At 38.9% G+C, this 15780-nt stretch overlaps 1 protein-coding gene and 1 non-coding gene across 4 annotated transcripts in view; both read left to right on the forward strand.

The window, feature by feature from the left end:
- The first annotated feature begins 1659 nt into the window (after positions 1 to 1659).
- The window catches only part of LOC105710360 (putative ankyrin repeat domain-containing protein 20A3), an 80215-nt gene continuing 66094 nt past the window's right edge, over positions 1660 to 15780 (forward strand). The window contains exons 1-6 of one of the 3 annotated variants that reach the window (XM_064373532.1): positions 1660 to 1864; positions 4911 to 5025; positions 5188 to 5361; positions 9869 to 9975; positions 11073 to 11210; positions 13797 to 13852. In XM_064373532.1, coding sequence (XP_064229602.1) covers positions 1710 to 1864; positions 4911 to 5025; positions 5188 to 5361; positions 9869 to 9975; positions 11073 to 11210; positions 13797 to 13852 — 745 coding nt within the window. In that variant the 5' untranslated portion in view covers positions 1660 to 1709. Of the gene's footprint in view, positions 1865 to 2012; positions 3248 to 4910; positions 5026 to 5187; positions 5362 to 9868; positions 9976 to 11072; positions 11211 to 13796; positions 13853 to 15780 lie in introns of those variants that run through there. The other 2 variants (XM_064373533.1, XM_064373534.1) reach the window with 2 other exon arrangements.
- On the forward strand, positions 12590 to 12696 carry LOC135273884 (U6 spliceosomal RNA). Its single transcript, XR_010341672.1, has one exon. It is a non-coding gene; the product is annotated as a U6 spliceosomal RNA (small nuclear RNA).

Raw genomic sequence — 15780 nt, forward strand, 5'->3', positions numbered from 1 at the left:
TGAGGCAGGAGAATCAGTTGAGCCCAGGAGCGCAAGACCAGCCTGGGCAACATGGCAAAACACCATCCAACAACAGGAAAAGTACAACAACTTAGCCAGGTATGGTGGCTCGCGCCTGTGGTCCCAGCTACTTGAGAGGCTGAGGTGGGAGGAGCACTTGAGTCCAGGAAATTGAAGTTGCAGTGAGCCATGATCGCATCACTGCACTCCAGCCTGGGTGACAGAGCAAGACCCTGACTCAAAAATAATAATAATAAAATAAAACCTCCTCATAAACCTTTTCTCATGACACTGCAAATTGTACAGTGCAAACCCAGGGCCATCTCAGTGGCTGCAGGGTACCCAGCGCCCGTGACCGGCGCCCTGGACGCGAGTCAAAGAGGAGGGAACCCTAGGAAGGGAGAGCTGTTCACTCAGCAACCACTCTGGAACCAGCCCTGCCAGCCCGTGCTGGGGGCTCAACCTGCAAATGGTGTAGGGCCGGAGCGGTGGCAACCCGGAGCCTGCCTGAGGCACCAGGAGTGCGGCTCCCAGGGCCAGATGCAACCGGGCGCCTAATTCAGGCGATCAGCTCCGCAGCTGCATGGGGGCGGGAACCGGCGCTCAGCCCCATCCCTGAGGCTGCACAGCGCCCAGCGCCCGGACCCCGCGCTCTGGGCGGAGCCAAGGAAGATGGACCCTAGGCAGTGCACTGGGCGACTCTCAGGCCGTCTGGGGCCAGCCTCTGCCGTGGGTTCAGCTGCAGCTGCCGCCTGCACAGGGCACTCGGCAGCAGAGATGGCGACCTCTGAGACTGCCTGAGCCCCCAGTGACGCGGACACCAGGGCCCGACGTCCCCTGGCAGCTCATTCGGGCCGTCCACTGCGCAGCTGCAGGAGAGCGGGAGCCAGCCTCAGCCCCATGCCAGCCCCTGTTCAACGCCCAGCGCCCGCCGTCCCTCACTGTGGGGGCTAGGCCAACGACCTGAAACTAACCACACAGACTCCAGGGCCAGAGCCTCAGTGCTGAAGCCCGGCCAACGCGAAGCCACGCCGGTGGCCGCGGAGTGCCCGTGCCCGCACCTGATCTCCTTTCCGAGGAGATGCTGGCCGAGCGGCAGGGCCAGACAGGCCCTCCTCCTCAGGCCGGGCGGGAGGCACGCCTGCGACCCTGCACCTGCGTTCCTGCACCTGAGATCCTGCACCTGCGACCCTGCACCTGCGTTCCTGCACCTGCGATCCTGCACCTGCAACCCTGCACCTGCGTTCCTGGGGCCGCCCCGGCGAGCCCAGGAGAACCCGCGAGCCCAGCGGCGTCGCCCAGAGCTGCAACCGCACCTGCCATCGCGCGCCGCCTGCCTGGGAGCTGCTTCCGGGAGCCCGACGGCCCCCGCGGCGCAGGCGCGCGCCCGACGGCCCCCGCGGCGCAGGCGCGCGCCCAACGGCCCCCGCGGCGCAGGCGCGAGCCCGACGGCTTTGCGAGGCTCCCTCGATCTGAGAGGTCGGAGGCTGCGAGTGTCGCTGCTGAAAGACTGTGGTGGACCGAGCTGGATCGCGGATTCTGAGCTAGATCTCAGATTTGGGATCGCGGATTGGGAGTTGGATCGGGGGTTTGGGTTGGATCGGGGGTTGGGGGCGGGGGCTGGGTCTGCGGTGTGGGGGCGGTAACGAGGTGACAGGGAGCTGCCCCGGCTCAGGAGCCAGTGGTTGGGGGTCTGAGAAGTCACCACCATGATGAATAAGTGGTATGAGTTCCGGCACCGCAGGGACCAGGATGAGTTCATGGAGGGTATCCACAAGGCGGCTGCTCAAGGCAAAGTCGCTAAGGTGGAGCGCTTCCTGGCACTCAGGAGCGAAGATCTGAATGCCCAGGACTTTCACTACAGGTAGCCGGGGCTCAGCCCGGCATGGGAGGGAGTTCTCAGGCCTGGCTTCCTCGCAGGCCCTGGGACGGGCCTTGGAGGGCGTCAGGCACCCTCCCAGCGGTGGCTCACGCCTGTAATCCCAGCACTTTGGGAGGCCGAGGCGGGTGGATCACAAGGTCAAGAGATCGAGACCATCCTGGTCAACATGGTGAAACCCTGTCTCTACTAAAAATACAAAAAATTAGCTGGGCATGGTGGCGCGTGCCTGTAGTCCCAGCTACTCAGGAGGCTGAGGCAGGAGAATTGCCTGAACCCAGGAGGCGGAGGTTGCGGTGAGCCGAGATCGCACCATTGCACTCCAGCCTGGGTAACAAGAGCGAAACTCCGTCTCAAAAAAAAAAAAAAAGATCTTGTCTAGACAGTCTTTAAGGCTAAGAATCGTTGTCTCTCTGCAGCTTGGTCCTATGCTCTTCTAAATCCTCTGATATTTACCTCATACAATCAGGTTTCTGTGCTAAAAATCTCCAGTTTTATCAGTCTTAAAGATGGCACTTTCGCAACTCTGCTTGTTTTAACTTAAAATATCAAAGACACCTTCTCCAACTGCTTTCCATCCCTCATAATTCCCTGGCGGGAGCGGTTGGTGGAGAATTTGAGTGATCTAACTCACAAAGTTAAGTGTATAAGGAGTGTGGGTTGGAGACCCCACAAGCGCTGAGGCAGAAGCCAGAAGCCTCAGCCTGTTCCCATATAAATAACGAAGAAGAAAATAACTAGAGATATATCTATAATAGTTATTCATAGGTGATCTTAGTGTATGCCCTTTACCCGTCAACTCCATTATACTAAAATACTCTTTGGAAATAGAGATACATGCATTTTATTTTTCACAGCACTTATTTTATAAAGAGTCCATAGAATGGATTCTATAAATAAATTCAGTTGAATCCATAGGATGGAATAATATGTGACCATTGAAGGTGACAGTAGATATAGTAGTACGTTGATATGCAAAGATGTATTCTGTTGTAGCCAGTGATAAAAAAAATAATTTGATTATACATACACACAAACATACTATGGTCTTGTTTTACCAAAAAATATTTACAAAGTGTCATCAAAGTTGTGGTTTCTGATCATTTTCATTATAAGCAAAGTTTTTTTATCCTTTTCCTTATCTGTGATTGCTGCATTGAATATGTACAAAACTTAGAGTAAATGTTTATTATTAATGGAATAATCTTTGGGAAGAGAGAAATATGAATCTGGCACAGATAAAAATAATTTCTCACTTTCTATTTTTTAACATTATTATTATTGTGTGTGTTGTTATCTTCTTTAAATTTTTAGCCTCTTCAGAAATAAAAAGGGAATGTTTTTATCTGTGTTTCCAAATGTTATTAGGTATATATTTTATTTTGTACATATATTTTACTTATATGTAGTTTCATTCAATTTATGCAAACAATGATAGATTAATCATTTCATTTTAATTGTATTTTTAACAATAGCAAATATAATTACTATTGTAAAAATATTGCTTTATAGGAGTTAACTTAAAAATATTGAACTCATCAACTGTATTTATCCATTCTTTTATTTCATTTATTCATCAAACATAACTTGAATACCTGTTATGTAGCAGAGTACCTGTATGTAACATGTTCTATTTCTCAAGACCCTTCCATTTTTAAAAACTTCATGTTTACCTGCCCTTACAGCACAAGCTGAGAGATTTAAAATGGGAATATTAGGACATAATCTCATTGAAACTTTGTCTCCCACCTTTCAAACAAAAGCATTTCTGAAGTTAGAAAATAGCAGAAGATAACATTTAACTGCCCTTTCATAAGTTTATCAGTCTTAAATACTAGTATTAACCATTGGGAGGTCTTATTTGCATATATTTTGTAAAAATAAGTATTGAATAACATGAGCTATACATCTTCATTTAAATTATGAGGTTTTTTTGGCTTCACATTGTTTGAAAATCAAAGAATTAACTTGTTTAAAAAATGTATTATTGTTATTTCAGGGCTCTTTCCCCATAGTACCTTTAAGACCTAAAATGTATTTAAGTGCCAGTTATATGCCTAGAACTGCCCTAGACCTGCTGAGTATATCATATTCTACTTAGTGTACCCTGTCTCATGGATTGTGTTATATATCATGGATTGTAATATATATCAATATGATAATTTTTAAAATGCTACCAATTATAGTTGTAATAAATCATGAATTATAAGTGGCATTCCAATGTCATAGGTGTTTAAAATGTGACCTACTCTTTAAGTCATCCTGCAAAGTAGGTATAATTGTATCATTTTACTTAATTAAAATGTTTTTGTTAAGTAGTACTAATAGTGATAATTATAATATCTGGCTGGATGCAGTGGCTCACACCTGTAATCCCAGAACTTTGGGAGGCTGAGGTGGGAGGATCACTTGATGCCAGGAGTTTGAGACCAGCCTGGGCAACAAAGTGAGAGTCTTATTCTGCCAAAATTTTTAAATGAATAGCTGGGCATGCTGGTGCACATCTGTAGTCCCAGCTACTCAGGAGGCTGGGGATGGAGGATCACTTGAGCCCAGGAGTTCCAGGCTACAGTGAGATATGATTACACCATTGCCCTCCAGCCTGGGCAAAAGAGTGACACCTTGTCTCACAAAACAAAAATCTAACAATTATTGAGTTGTTGTTGTAGGAACTATTCTGAATACTTTACCTAGTTTCTCATTTAAGCATCGCAATTGTTATAGTTACTATTGTCATCTTTACTTGATTAATGAGGAAGTTGAGGCACAGAAAGGCAAAGCAATAGTTGGTGACAGAGTTTAAATTAGGACTCAAGCCCTAGTTGAACTGAATCCAAAGACTGAGCTTTTTCTATTCAAATAGGCTGCTGATTTCATCAAGGTAGTGAGCAATAAGTATTGTACTTTCTTCAAAAAAATTAATTGTTTTGAAAACAGAGGAAAAGCATGCTATTAAATGTTTACAATTGAATGCTTGTATGTTTTGAGATATTGCACTACAATTTCCTAAAAAGTCCTCTTACTCTTATAGAACTCCTCTACATTGGGCCTGTGAACGTGGCCATGTGAAAGTGGTCATGCTTCTGCTAAACAGAGATTGCGAGGTTGACAGCCGTGACAAGGACCGCAGGACGCCTTTGATGCTGGTATATAGTAGCCAACTTTTTCAGCATGACATGGATTTGATTTACATATGTAGAATTAAAGTAAATTTATCTCATTTAAATATAACTAGTTGGTGAAACCCGTGGAATGTGTATTTTGAATTCTTAGAACTTACAATTTATTTCTTGATCTAATTTGGACAGGCTGTGATTTGGGGGCATTATACTTGTGCCAGTCTTCTTTTGAGGCACAACGCCAATCCAAATCTTCGGGATATATTCCAGCGCACTCCTCTCTTTTATGCTGCGGGGCAGGACAGAACATCACTGATAGAACTACTGCTTTCCTATCATGTAGATATTGATGCATCGGACCAGGTAGAGATCAATCAACTTTCTTTTCAAAAGATTTCTTTTGACATTGCCATAGGTAAGGGTCAATTTTTCATATTTGGAAGCTCAAGCATTCCCTGAATACAAATGCAAATTAAGTTATTTTGAATTGACTTAATTGTCTAAGACTTAATTTTAAATATGGATATTTTTAAAGAAGCCTTAAAGGGCACAGCTTTTTAAAATGCCCTTTGGAAAATACTTCTGAATTTGTTAAAGGTAAAACCTTTTCAATTTTTTTCTATGCAGGGTTATGATTTTTTACCTGTTTAGTGTAAAACAACACAGGAAAGAAAATATGCCCTGGAAATAAGCTTTATCTTAAAACTCAAACAAAACTAAAGCGACTTGGAATAAATAGACATCTTGCTGCTGCTGCTGATTTTCTAAAAAACTGATGTATTATCTCTCAATGGCAAGACTTAACAGGGAAAAATGGATAGGGAAAGGGAGAGCAATCAGAAATATTCAAGTCACTTGGAAATTAGGTAATGAGGGAAAAATGCCAAGAAGAGGTTTGTTTGTTTCTTTTAGTTTGTTGTTCTTCCAGTTTATGTGTTGAGACAAGGTGCTCTTTAGCTTTGGGTCTAATAATTTTTTGTTTGAAAAAGAGAGTGAGTTGAAACTTGCCTAGAGATTAATTTTAGGAGGACTGTGAGGAAACCAGATTGGCAGTGAATACATGGTGACAAAGTGAGAAACACTTCTGTAGAATGTGGAATAAATTATTAACTGACTTATTACCCATCCTGGCAGAAACAGCCACTTAGATGACAGTCTAAAGTCTCCTCTCAAATCTAGAATGTCTTGGTGGGAAGGTGGGAGATAAGGAGCTCATAAATAGCAAAATCAAGTTGGGTTTTGAGTTTACTTGTCCCTGTTATACCCATACCCAGGAAAATTAACTGGAGTTTTAATAAATGACTCTATCTCTTACTCTTTTCTCTTTTTGGCCACATCTCCAACTGATAAAGGGAATTAGCCGTGTGGGTGAGAGATGAGACTGAAGTGATTGTCTGCTGCACTAATTGTCAGAATTGTGCATTATAGTGACCTGAGGAAATTTTGTTAAAAGTCTAAAATTGTAGGCTTTCCACTGAAGATTTTGATGTAATAGATCTAATAAGGCCTGCACGTGTTTAAAAATGTTTTCTTGAAGTTGAGCACAATGGCACGTTCCTGTAGTCCAAGCTTGAGCATAATAGTTTGAGTCTAGCTTGAGCAACATAGTGAGACTCTTGTCTCTAACAATAATAACAGCAACAAACAAACAAAAAACCTCAAGGTTCAGATACACTTTTGAAATCCTACCATTAATCATTCACTGCCATTCAGAGAGTCTTTAGAAATTTGCTCATGGGTAATCTTTCAATAAGTAGAGGCTGACCCTTTCATGATTTCGTGTCCCTTTGTCACCATGCAGGTGATTATGTGTCAACATATGTTCATTACAAGTTGGGTTTTCTCAATTAGAATAGTAGCAAATCCTAAACATTTTTTTTTCAGTTGAAGATGTATGATGAACTATCTCAGTATATCTGTTAAATGTATAGAGCTTTAGCATAATCAGGATGTCAGTTTTAAACACTGAAATTCATAAAGTTAATAAGAATACAGATAGGAATTCTTTTAATAATTTAGTTTTAGCAGTCCTATGAATAAATTATCCATTGGGTTAACAATCTGGGAAAATTTTATACAAATAGATTTTGAATGAATAAATGTTGGAAAAATTCTGGAAGCAGGTATTAATGAGTCTTTTTAGCAATTTTTATTATTTATGAGGGCCTGGTTCTTTGGTAAAACATATTGTGGGAATTCACTCAGGGCAGTGGCAAAAATATTAAGGAAAAAATATTAGAGAAAGTTATAGAATATAGTCACAAACCTTCTTGGAGGGCCAAGAAGTTTGTATACTTTTAGTAGATGTTTCAGATGAAGGCAGCCTAAATCCCCTTTACTGTTAGTTAATAAGAAAAACAAATGGCTAGGCTATGCGGGGGAGTTTATCTGAATAACTTGTTTACTTATGTGGTCTTAAAACTAAACTTTGAGCCAAATGGCCCTCTTGGGGGGAAGTTGACCAGGGAGATTACCCTCTAATGGTGTTTGCTTTGGGCTCAGAACCTGGCCTTTAATCTTTCTGTACTTAGAACTTAACTCGTAGTGTTAACTTAGAGCCTCTGTTATTAAACCTGTACTGAATAAATGGGGAGAGGGTGAACTAGTCAGGGTCATGTAGCTGTGATCTCTCTCTGTGAGTGGCTCATGACTCCTTAGCTCACTCATTCACTGGAAATTTGTATCTGATTGCATTTATTCATCTGTAGTGCAGCTGGGGTCTGTGGGAGGAGGGACCCTGGCAACATATGATACTAGATAAATAAAATGTTTTACATGCAAATACTTAAATTATACACAACCATTTACTAACACATTCATATCAAATATAAAAACACAAGGGCTATATTCTAATGTGGTGCACAGATTTGTTTGTTTGTCTCTATAAATTGAGTCAATATGTAAAATTTAGAAGACTCGTGCAGATATCTGGACTTCAGGCTTGTTTTAAAAAGTCAAATCTGGTGTCCCCTGAGTTTCTATCATGTTTGGTCTGCTGTGCAGAGGTTGCCCCTTTATAGAAGGCATGTAGTCTCCAGTCAGTGACTGTGCCCACCTCAGTTCTTCCCTTACATAGGTAACCTTCCTGAGTCCTTGTTAATATTTGAGTTTACAACTCCTATGCAGTAGTATATTTTGATAAAGATGTCAAGGTTTTTAAGTCAGCATGTATTTGCTTATAATAGGTAGTCTATAGATTATATAAATCTGTCAGTTATGGGGTTGAATTTTAGAATTTAGAATTTTTAAAACTCTTTTTCTTTATATATACCACAAATAATCATCAGCCCATAAGAATGCCTGGAAACCGTTTTAGGTTATTCCTGGCTGTAGTTGGATAGTTTATGAATATTACAGACATTACATCTTTCTCCTCAGCAATCTTCCTTAAAAAATGCAAGTGACTTATTGGCTTTTATTATGATAGAAATAATCCATATGGATCAGTATGAGAACTTCTACTGATAAGCCATTGTATTTTTATTTCTGATTTATATTTTGCCTAAAATAAAAAATAATTTTAAGTAGCCATTTAAATGGAAACCAATAAACATGGATTTTAAAAATAGAATTGCATTGGGGTCCCAGGATTCCCATTATAATTGAGAATAGAATTTCTATTTTTTATTTTTATTTTTTTTGAGGCAGAGTTTCATTCTTGTTGCCTAGGCTGGATTGCAATGGCGCATTCTCAGCTCACCACAACCTCCACCTTCTGGGTTCAAGTGATTCTTCTGTCTCAGCCTCCCAAGTAGCTGGGATTACAGGCATGTGCCACCACATCCAGCTAATTTTTTGTATTTTTAGTAAAGACAGGGTTTCACCATGTCGGCCAGGATGGTCTTGATCTCTTGACCTCATGATCCACCCGCCTCGGCCTCCCAAAGGAGAATAGAATTTCTTACTGAGCTTTAAATAATTATTTTTAAGCTTTTTAAACTTATCCTTCTTATACAGAACATACTGAGCTTTCTAACACTTAAGCTAATAATCTATTCTCTTGTATTAGGGAAAAAAATAGGCTATTTAATAATAAGGAAAATAAGTGCATTTGATGCCAATCTCTCTTAATTCAGAGCTCATTTTCTTATTGACCCATTTGGAGCAGGAGTACCTGACATTGGCATCTGGGATCCTGACACCATGATAGAAATGGATCAAGCAAGTTTGTACCACCCAGAGGAAACCTCCGCCTGTATTGGGAAGCTCTGGCAACTGTATCTCTGAAACTGTTTATTACTCAAATGTTAATGTTTGCCATAAAAAGTATTGTCAAATGGGGATTAGGTAAAATTCAAGAGATTTCTTAATTATTGGACATAAAATACAGTTTTGTAATACTTCTCAAGTGCAGATGGTCATGGAGTCTTTCTCTTGGGGTTTAATGCTTCTGGTAAAGCAAATATTCTTTGGAATATAGTTTAAGAAACACTGCTTTAGAGATAATAACTTAAATCATTAATTTATATAAAAAACTTAAAGTATTTGCTACTATGTCTTAGGTTTTGGGGCTACAGAGACAAAAGACACAGGCCTTGCTCTCAAGAAGCTCTTGATTTCAGTGGGAAGCAACAAAATGATTATAATATGCCATGCTAAGTGCTATGATAAAGGCAAGGATTCTTGGGACTGGTTAAAATGTTCAAAGTGAGTTTTGGTGATAACCACCATTAATGCAGGAGGCAGAGGAAGGGTGTTTGCAAGACAAAGAACAGCACATCAGAAAGCACAGAGGAGTGAGAAGGAAGGGGCTGCTTTTCATTTACTTCTTTTCTATGTTGTATGTTGAAGTCCAAAGCGTCTTAGAGAAGACTTTCAGTTCAGTTAAACGTAATTTTGTGAATTATTATTTTTTTCTGCTCTTTTATAGGAAGGGATGACACCACTTTTTAATGCTATACATTGGAAGATTCAGAAAGCGATGATATGTTTGTTAAAAAACCATGCAAATATAAATGTGGTTGACAACAGTGGACGGTACAGTAATTCTTCTTCTCCTTTTTTTTTTTAATAAAAACCTCAGTGTTCTAGAGTGTTAACAGTCACTCAAGTCAGATGTATTAATAAGAAGATTAACATAATTATTGGCAAATAGTTAAAAATATCAACACAGTCAGGTAGAAAAGCAAATATTTGGATTGAGCAACATAGAGAACAGTATGTAGTAGAATTCATCTTCTCTTATAGAGTGTTTGTTATTTATAATCTTATGTTTTTGGTCCTGTAATCTTATATTGGCTAAATGATTTTGTATTGATTATATTATTATTATTATTATTATTATTTTATTTATTTATTTTTTTTTTTGAGAGAGAGAATCTCACTCTGTTGCCAGGCTGGAGTACAGTGGTGCAGTCTCGGCTCACTGCAACCTCCACCTCCTGGGTTTAAGCGATTCTCCTGCCTTAGCCTCCCAGGTAGCTGGGAATGCAGGTGTGGGCCACCATGCCCAGCCAATTTTTGTATTTTTAGTAGAGATGGGGTTTCACCATGTTGGCAAGGATGGTCTCAATCTCTTGACCTCGTGATCCACCCACCTTGGCTTCCCAAAGTGTTGGGTTTACAGGCATAAGCCACTGTACACGGCCAGTTTTATTAATTTTTGAAGTATGGACTTTTAGTTTATGACTACTAGTATTGCCATTATTGTTGTTGTTGTTGTTTTCAGCCTGCAGATAGCTCTTCTCTGACCCCTAGCTGATTTAAATTACAGTGTATCACACTGGAAAAGCAATGTGGAAATCTTTATTTAAATCTTTGCCTACTTTAGATAAGTGACCTCAGCACAGTTTCTTAGCCATCAAAGGACTATATGTTAGCAACTTGTATTATGTCATACCCCAATGGGACAAGAGGCTTTCTTGTTGTCTCTTTCTTTTAGCCTTGGTGATAATTTACAAAGATGAACACTTGAGCACCCAGGATGGGCTTATTGACATAAACTAGTCCATGTAAATGATTATTACAGCTACACTGACAGGACAGATATTATATTGGTAAATTGTATTGAACTAGCTGTTTAAAAATGTTGTCTTTATTAAAGTTCTTGAGTGGTTATTTCTTTGTTATTTCAGAACAGTCCTCATGGTTGCTGCAAAGCATGGCACACCAGATATGGTCAAAATCCTACTTAAGCATAATGTTAAGCTCTTTGCTGAAGATACTTTTGGGAAACATGCAGAAGATTATGCCATTTCTCATGGTTCAACAAAGTAAGTGTTTATATTAAAAGGCCAGTTAATACTAAATTGAAGTTTAAAATAATTGCAATTATTACATCTTATACATTAGGTGAGAGTTCATAGTTTGGTTCAGATAGATTGAAATAGCAATGAGTTAGACTACTTTTTATCCAGAAATCAAGCAGAAGGCTAGATTAGTTGGAAGTAGAGAGTAAGATTTTTTTCAGGACTTTTAAGACTTTTATCCTTAAGGATCTCAAAGTTTTTCATTTTATTCTAAGTATAATCCCCATGCATTGGATAAAAACAGAGCCACATCTTTGACTTCTTTTCTTTTCCTTTTTTTTTTTTTTTTTTTTTTGGTAGAGACAAGGTCTCACTATGTTGCCCAGGCTGATCTTGAACTCCTGAGCTCAAGTAATCCTCCTGCTTTGGGCTCTCAAAGTGTTAGCCACCATGCCTTGCCTGCCTTTTTAAATTAATTATTAGGTCTTGAAATGTTCCGTTTAGCAGAAAATCTTGTATTGTCCCCCGGGGCTATCTCCTGTGTCTTCATTCTTTGAATTTTCCAAGGAGCTAAGGGGTTTCCTAAGTCCAAGGAAGGCAATCTTTCTTTACAAGTGAGAAGGGGGAAAAGGCCGCTGTAATCATGCTGTTGTTTCCATGGATTTACTTGCTGTATTGTGGCCATTGTAACTCATCCTGCAATCTGATAATGATTGACCTTTGCCACCAGGATGCCTGCATTGATTCAGACTCCTCAGTTTTCATGGTGATTCATGCATAGTGCTCAAAGCTATGGTGTTTATTAGTTTATGTACTTATGATCAGCCATTGTTCCCAGCACCCTCCTCTGGCAGCTAGGCCTCCTAGCTTTACCCACACAAATATTGAGTAAATTGATGCTCCCCCTACACTAAAAACCTTACTTGGAGCCCACCTGTTATCTGGACTTAGCATAGGCCTTCATGGTAAGTTGTTCTTTGAGACCCTCGTTTGTCTTTTCTCTAATAAATATTAGTGGGGTTGTTCTCAACAGTCAGGGATGTTAAAATAATTTTGCAGAAAGAGAACAGAGTTCCCTTTCCCTTTTGCTATCAGATCTGTACCTTAAGGCTTTTTTACATTGTGTGCAGCAGCTTTGGTTAGATAGCAGAAGGTTCCATCTTATCTTTCCACAGAGTAGTGGGAACCAACTAGCAGTTGGCCCCACAAGTAATGTGTCTCTATAATAATGAAAATCTCCCAGGCTACTTGCATCTCTTCCTTAAGTTTTAAATATATTTTAAAATTCTACCTCACAGGAAGCCATTCAATACAATTATCTGAATCTAAAGTAAGTGGGTTGGATTTAACAGAGCTAAGCCTAATCCATGACTCATGAGTATCCATGTATCAAACAGGGCTTGGTACTTATTTCAGCAGCACGTATTTTAAAATTGCATCAATACAGAGCAGATAAGCATGGCTGCTGCCCAGGGACAGCATGAAAATTCTTAAAGCATTCCACATTTTGCATAGTCTCTGAAAGGTCGTTTGACTATTTTTTGACTAGCTACAAAGAAGCAGTGTGAGTCAAACCAAAACAGGAGAGACACAGTATTGAAATTGTGATTATCACTATAAAACTATTGATGTTTGGTGATCTATGAAATGAAAGCAGAGCTGAGTAATAATGGGATGTTACATGTTGTTAGTACATGTTTTGGAAATGTACTTGAAAAACTTTCAGTTCCATGAAGGAGATCATGGAACTGAAAATCAATAAAAGTGGGGTTTTGTCTTGTATGTTAGTTGGAGAGGACCATGGAGATCCAGCATCCTAGCACAGATCTGCTGGCTCAGAGTTTGAGGAGGTAAAGAAGGGGTGATAGTAGTGCAAGCCAGGTTTTGACATCTATTAGTTTTCTGCCCTTGGTGTGATTGATGAGCTCAGTGTTGGGGGACAACTAGGTAATCTGTTTTAATTATATGTATATATACATACACATATATATATAAATTTAGTTATAATTATGAATTAATTAAATGCCCTGAATTACAAGCCACAGTGAATACAGCTAATAACCAAAATTAGCACTTAATAACATTTTCCAAAAACTGAAACATTTGAATATTAGAAAAACACACATCAAACTTTATTTGGGATTCTAAAATAGTTTCAGCAATAAAGTTCAAGAGTAAATTATTTCAGTGCTTTACTGTTTCTCTGAACTTTTAAACATTTAATCTCATTACATCTTCCTGACAACCTAGTGAAGTAAGGTAACAAAATCTTCATTTTTTAGAAGAAATCATGGAGCCTAAGAAAAGCAACTGGTCTGAAAACAAAATACCTCTTGATTACAGAGCAAGGACTTATCCTGAGTGCAAGACACTTTGCATGATGTCCAGCTGACTATAGTTAATTTACTGAGCTATGCTTCCTCCATTTATGAGTACTTCACCTTTATTTTTTTAATTAGAATCTTAATAATTGTTTTAAATATTTAAAGTGTGTGGGATATTAAAATTCTGATATTAGCTCTGATATTGCCTAAAATGGAATTTGTTTGGTAAATATGTTTTATTTATCTACTAAAATCACAATTTGATTTATTACTTTTGTATACATAGAATTCTACAGCAAATTATGGAACGTAAAAAGGATATACTTGCAAATCGCAACCTAGGTAAGACTTCTGATAGTGAATTTTTCATTTTTCTTGGTGGTCCTATTCTTAATAAAAATAAAAAGGTAAGATATAAGATTAAAGTAGTTTTTATCTAAAAAGACCAGTTTAAAAATATGTGTAAATTGCATGTGAATATATGTATATACATACATGTAAATTAATTTTTAAAATTTAACTTCATTAACTTGGAATTATGATATATTTAAGAAGGTAGTTGTAGCTAATTTATAATCTCAAACATTATTGTCTGAAAAATATCATTGACTTAATTATGATCCCTAAAATCCTATCTAATATTTTTTCATAAATAAGAAAAAGATTTTTATATTAGAATGTTGTATGTTTCCTCTACAGTCACATTATAACAAATTGGACTCATTATACAAATGGCTCTTCTATTTTATTTTTATAATAAATTGTTTGTATTTAGTAAATAAGTAATTTATAATAGATTGTATTTAGTAAAACAAATAATTACAGTTGACCATGAATAATGTGGGGGTTAGGGACTCTGATCCCTGTGCAGTTGAAAATCTGAATATAACTTTGGATTCCCCCAATTTAGCTACTGATAGCCCATCATTGGCCAGAAGCCTTCCTGATAACATAAACAGTTGATCAGCTATTTTGTTAGGCTGCATTGTTATATACTGTGTCCTTACAATAAAGTAAGCTAGAGAAATGAAGCCGTTAGAAAGAAAATTATCAGAAAAAATATGTTGACTTTTCATAAAGCATAAGTAGATCCTGACAAAGGTCTTCATCTTCATCATCCTCAGGTTGATTAGGCTGAGGATGAAGAGGAGAGGTAGCCCTTGCTGTCTCTGGGTTGCAGAGGCAGAAGAAAATCTGCAATAAGTGAACCCCTGCAGTTCAAACCCTTGCTGTTTGAGGGTGAACTGTATTACATATTGATTTGTGTCACTAAGAAAGTAACCATCTTTAGAACCAGGAACTCAGCAATCCCTTTGTGGTACCATAAATAAATGGCAATAAGAACTGTAAAACTGAACCAGCATGCACCCATACAAATAGCAGATTATTTTTTGAAGATAGCTACTGAGCACAGAAGACGGAAAAACAATTTCTTCATGAGAAGCACAAGTTGTGTTACAGATTCTTACACAATTATTATAAAATAATAACTGTGCCTGCACAACTATTATAAAATGGAATTAAGCCCAGTTGAGTTGCAGAAAATTGACCACCTTTTCATTTTTTTTCCTAGAAATATTTATATTGTAGAACATTTCATGATTCATCAAGACTCTATTTTTTATTCTGGTTAAAATAGGATTGCTGCTTATTTCACATTAGTTTCTGACATCACTGTTTTATTTATTCCTTTTATGACTTTATTCAATTAGATGATAGATATGGAAATACAAGAATCTCCAAGTTGAGCATAAAGAAAAAAAGAAAAGAAAAACAGATTAGGGAATGTTATTCTGTGAAATAACCATATGATTACAGCCACATATATCATATCAACTTAATAAAAATCTCATATGATGCATTTGTCTCAAGGGTTCCCAAGACCACCCCCAGGTTTGGTGGTTCACAGGACTCAGCAAATAATCATACTCAGATCTGTAATTTATTACAATGAAAGGGTACAAGCAAAATTAGTAGAGGGGAAAGGTGCATGTGGTCAAATCTGGAGGAAACCAGGCACAAGCCTCCAGGAGTTCTCTCCTATGTAGTTCTAGGGATCTACTTAATTCTCCCAGCCTCATGTCTTCACAACACATGAGCAGTGATGTCTACCAGTATCAGAGTCTCATTGGAGACTAAGTACCCAAGTTTTTTAATGGAGGTTGCTCTCCCTCACATGTACCCAGTTCCAGACTCCCAGAAGGAAAGCAGCTGTTCAGAGTAACCACACATTCTATAAACACTTTAGACATAGTGAGCCACTCTTCTCA

Source organism: Aotus nancymaae, unplaced genomic scaffold, assembly GCF_030222135.1.
Source record: "Aotus nancymaae isolate 86718 unplaced genomic scaffold, 86718_ANA_hifiasm-v0.15.2.pri h1tg000009l, whole genome shotgun sequence".
Lineage (NCBI taxonomy): Eukaryota > Metazoa > Chordata > Mammalia > Primates > Aotidae > Aotus > Aotus nancymaae.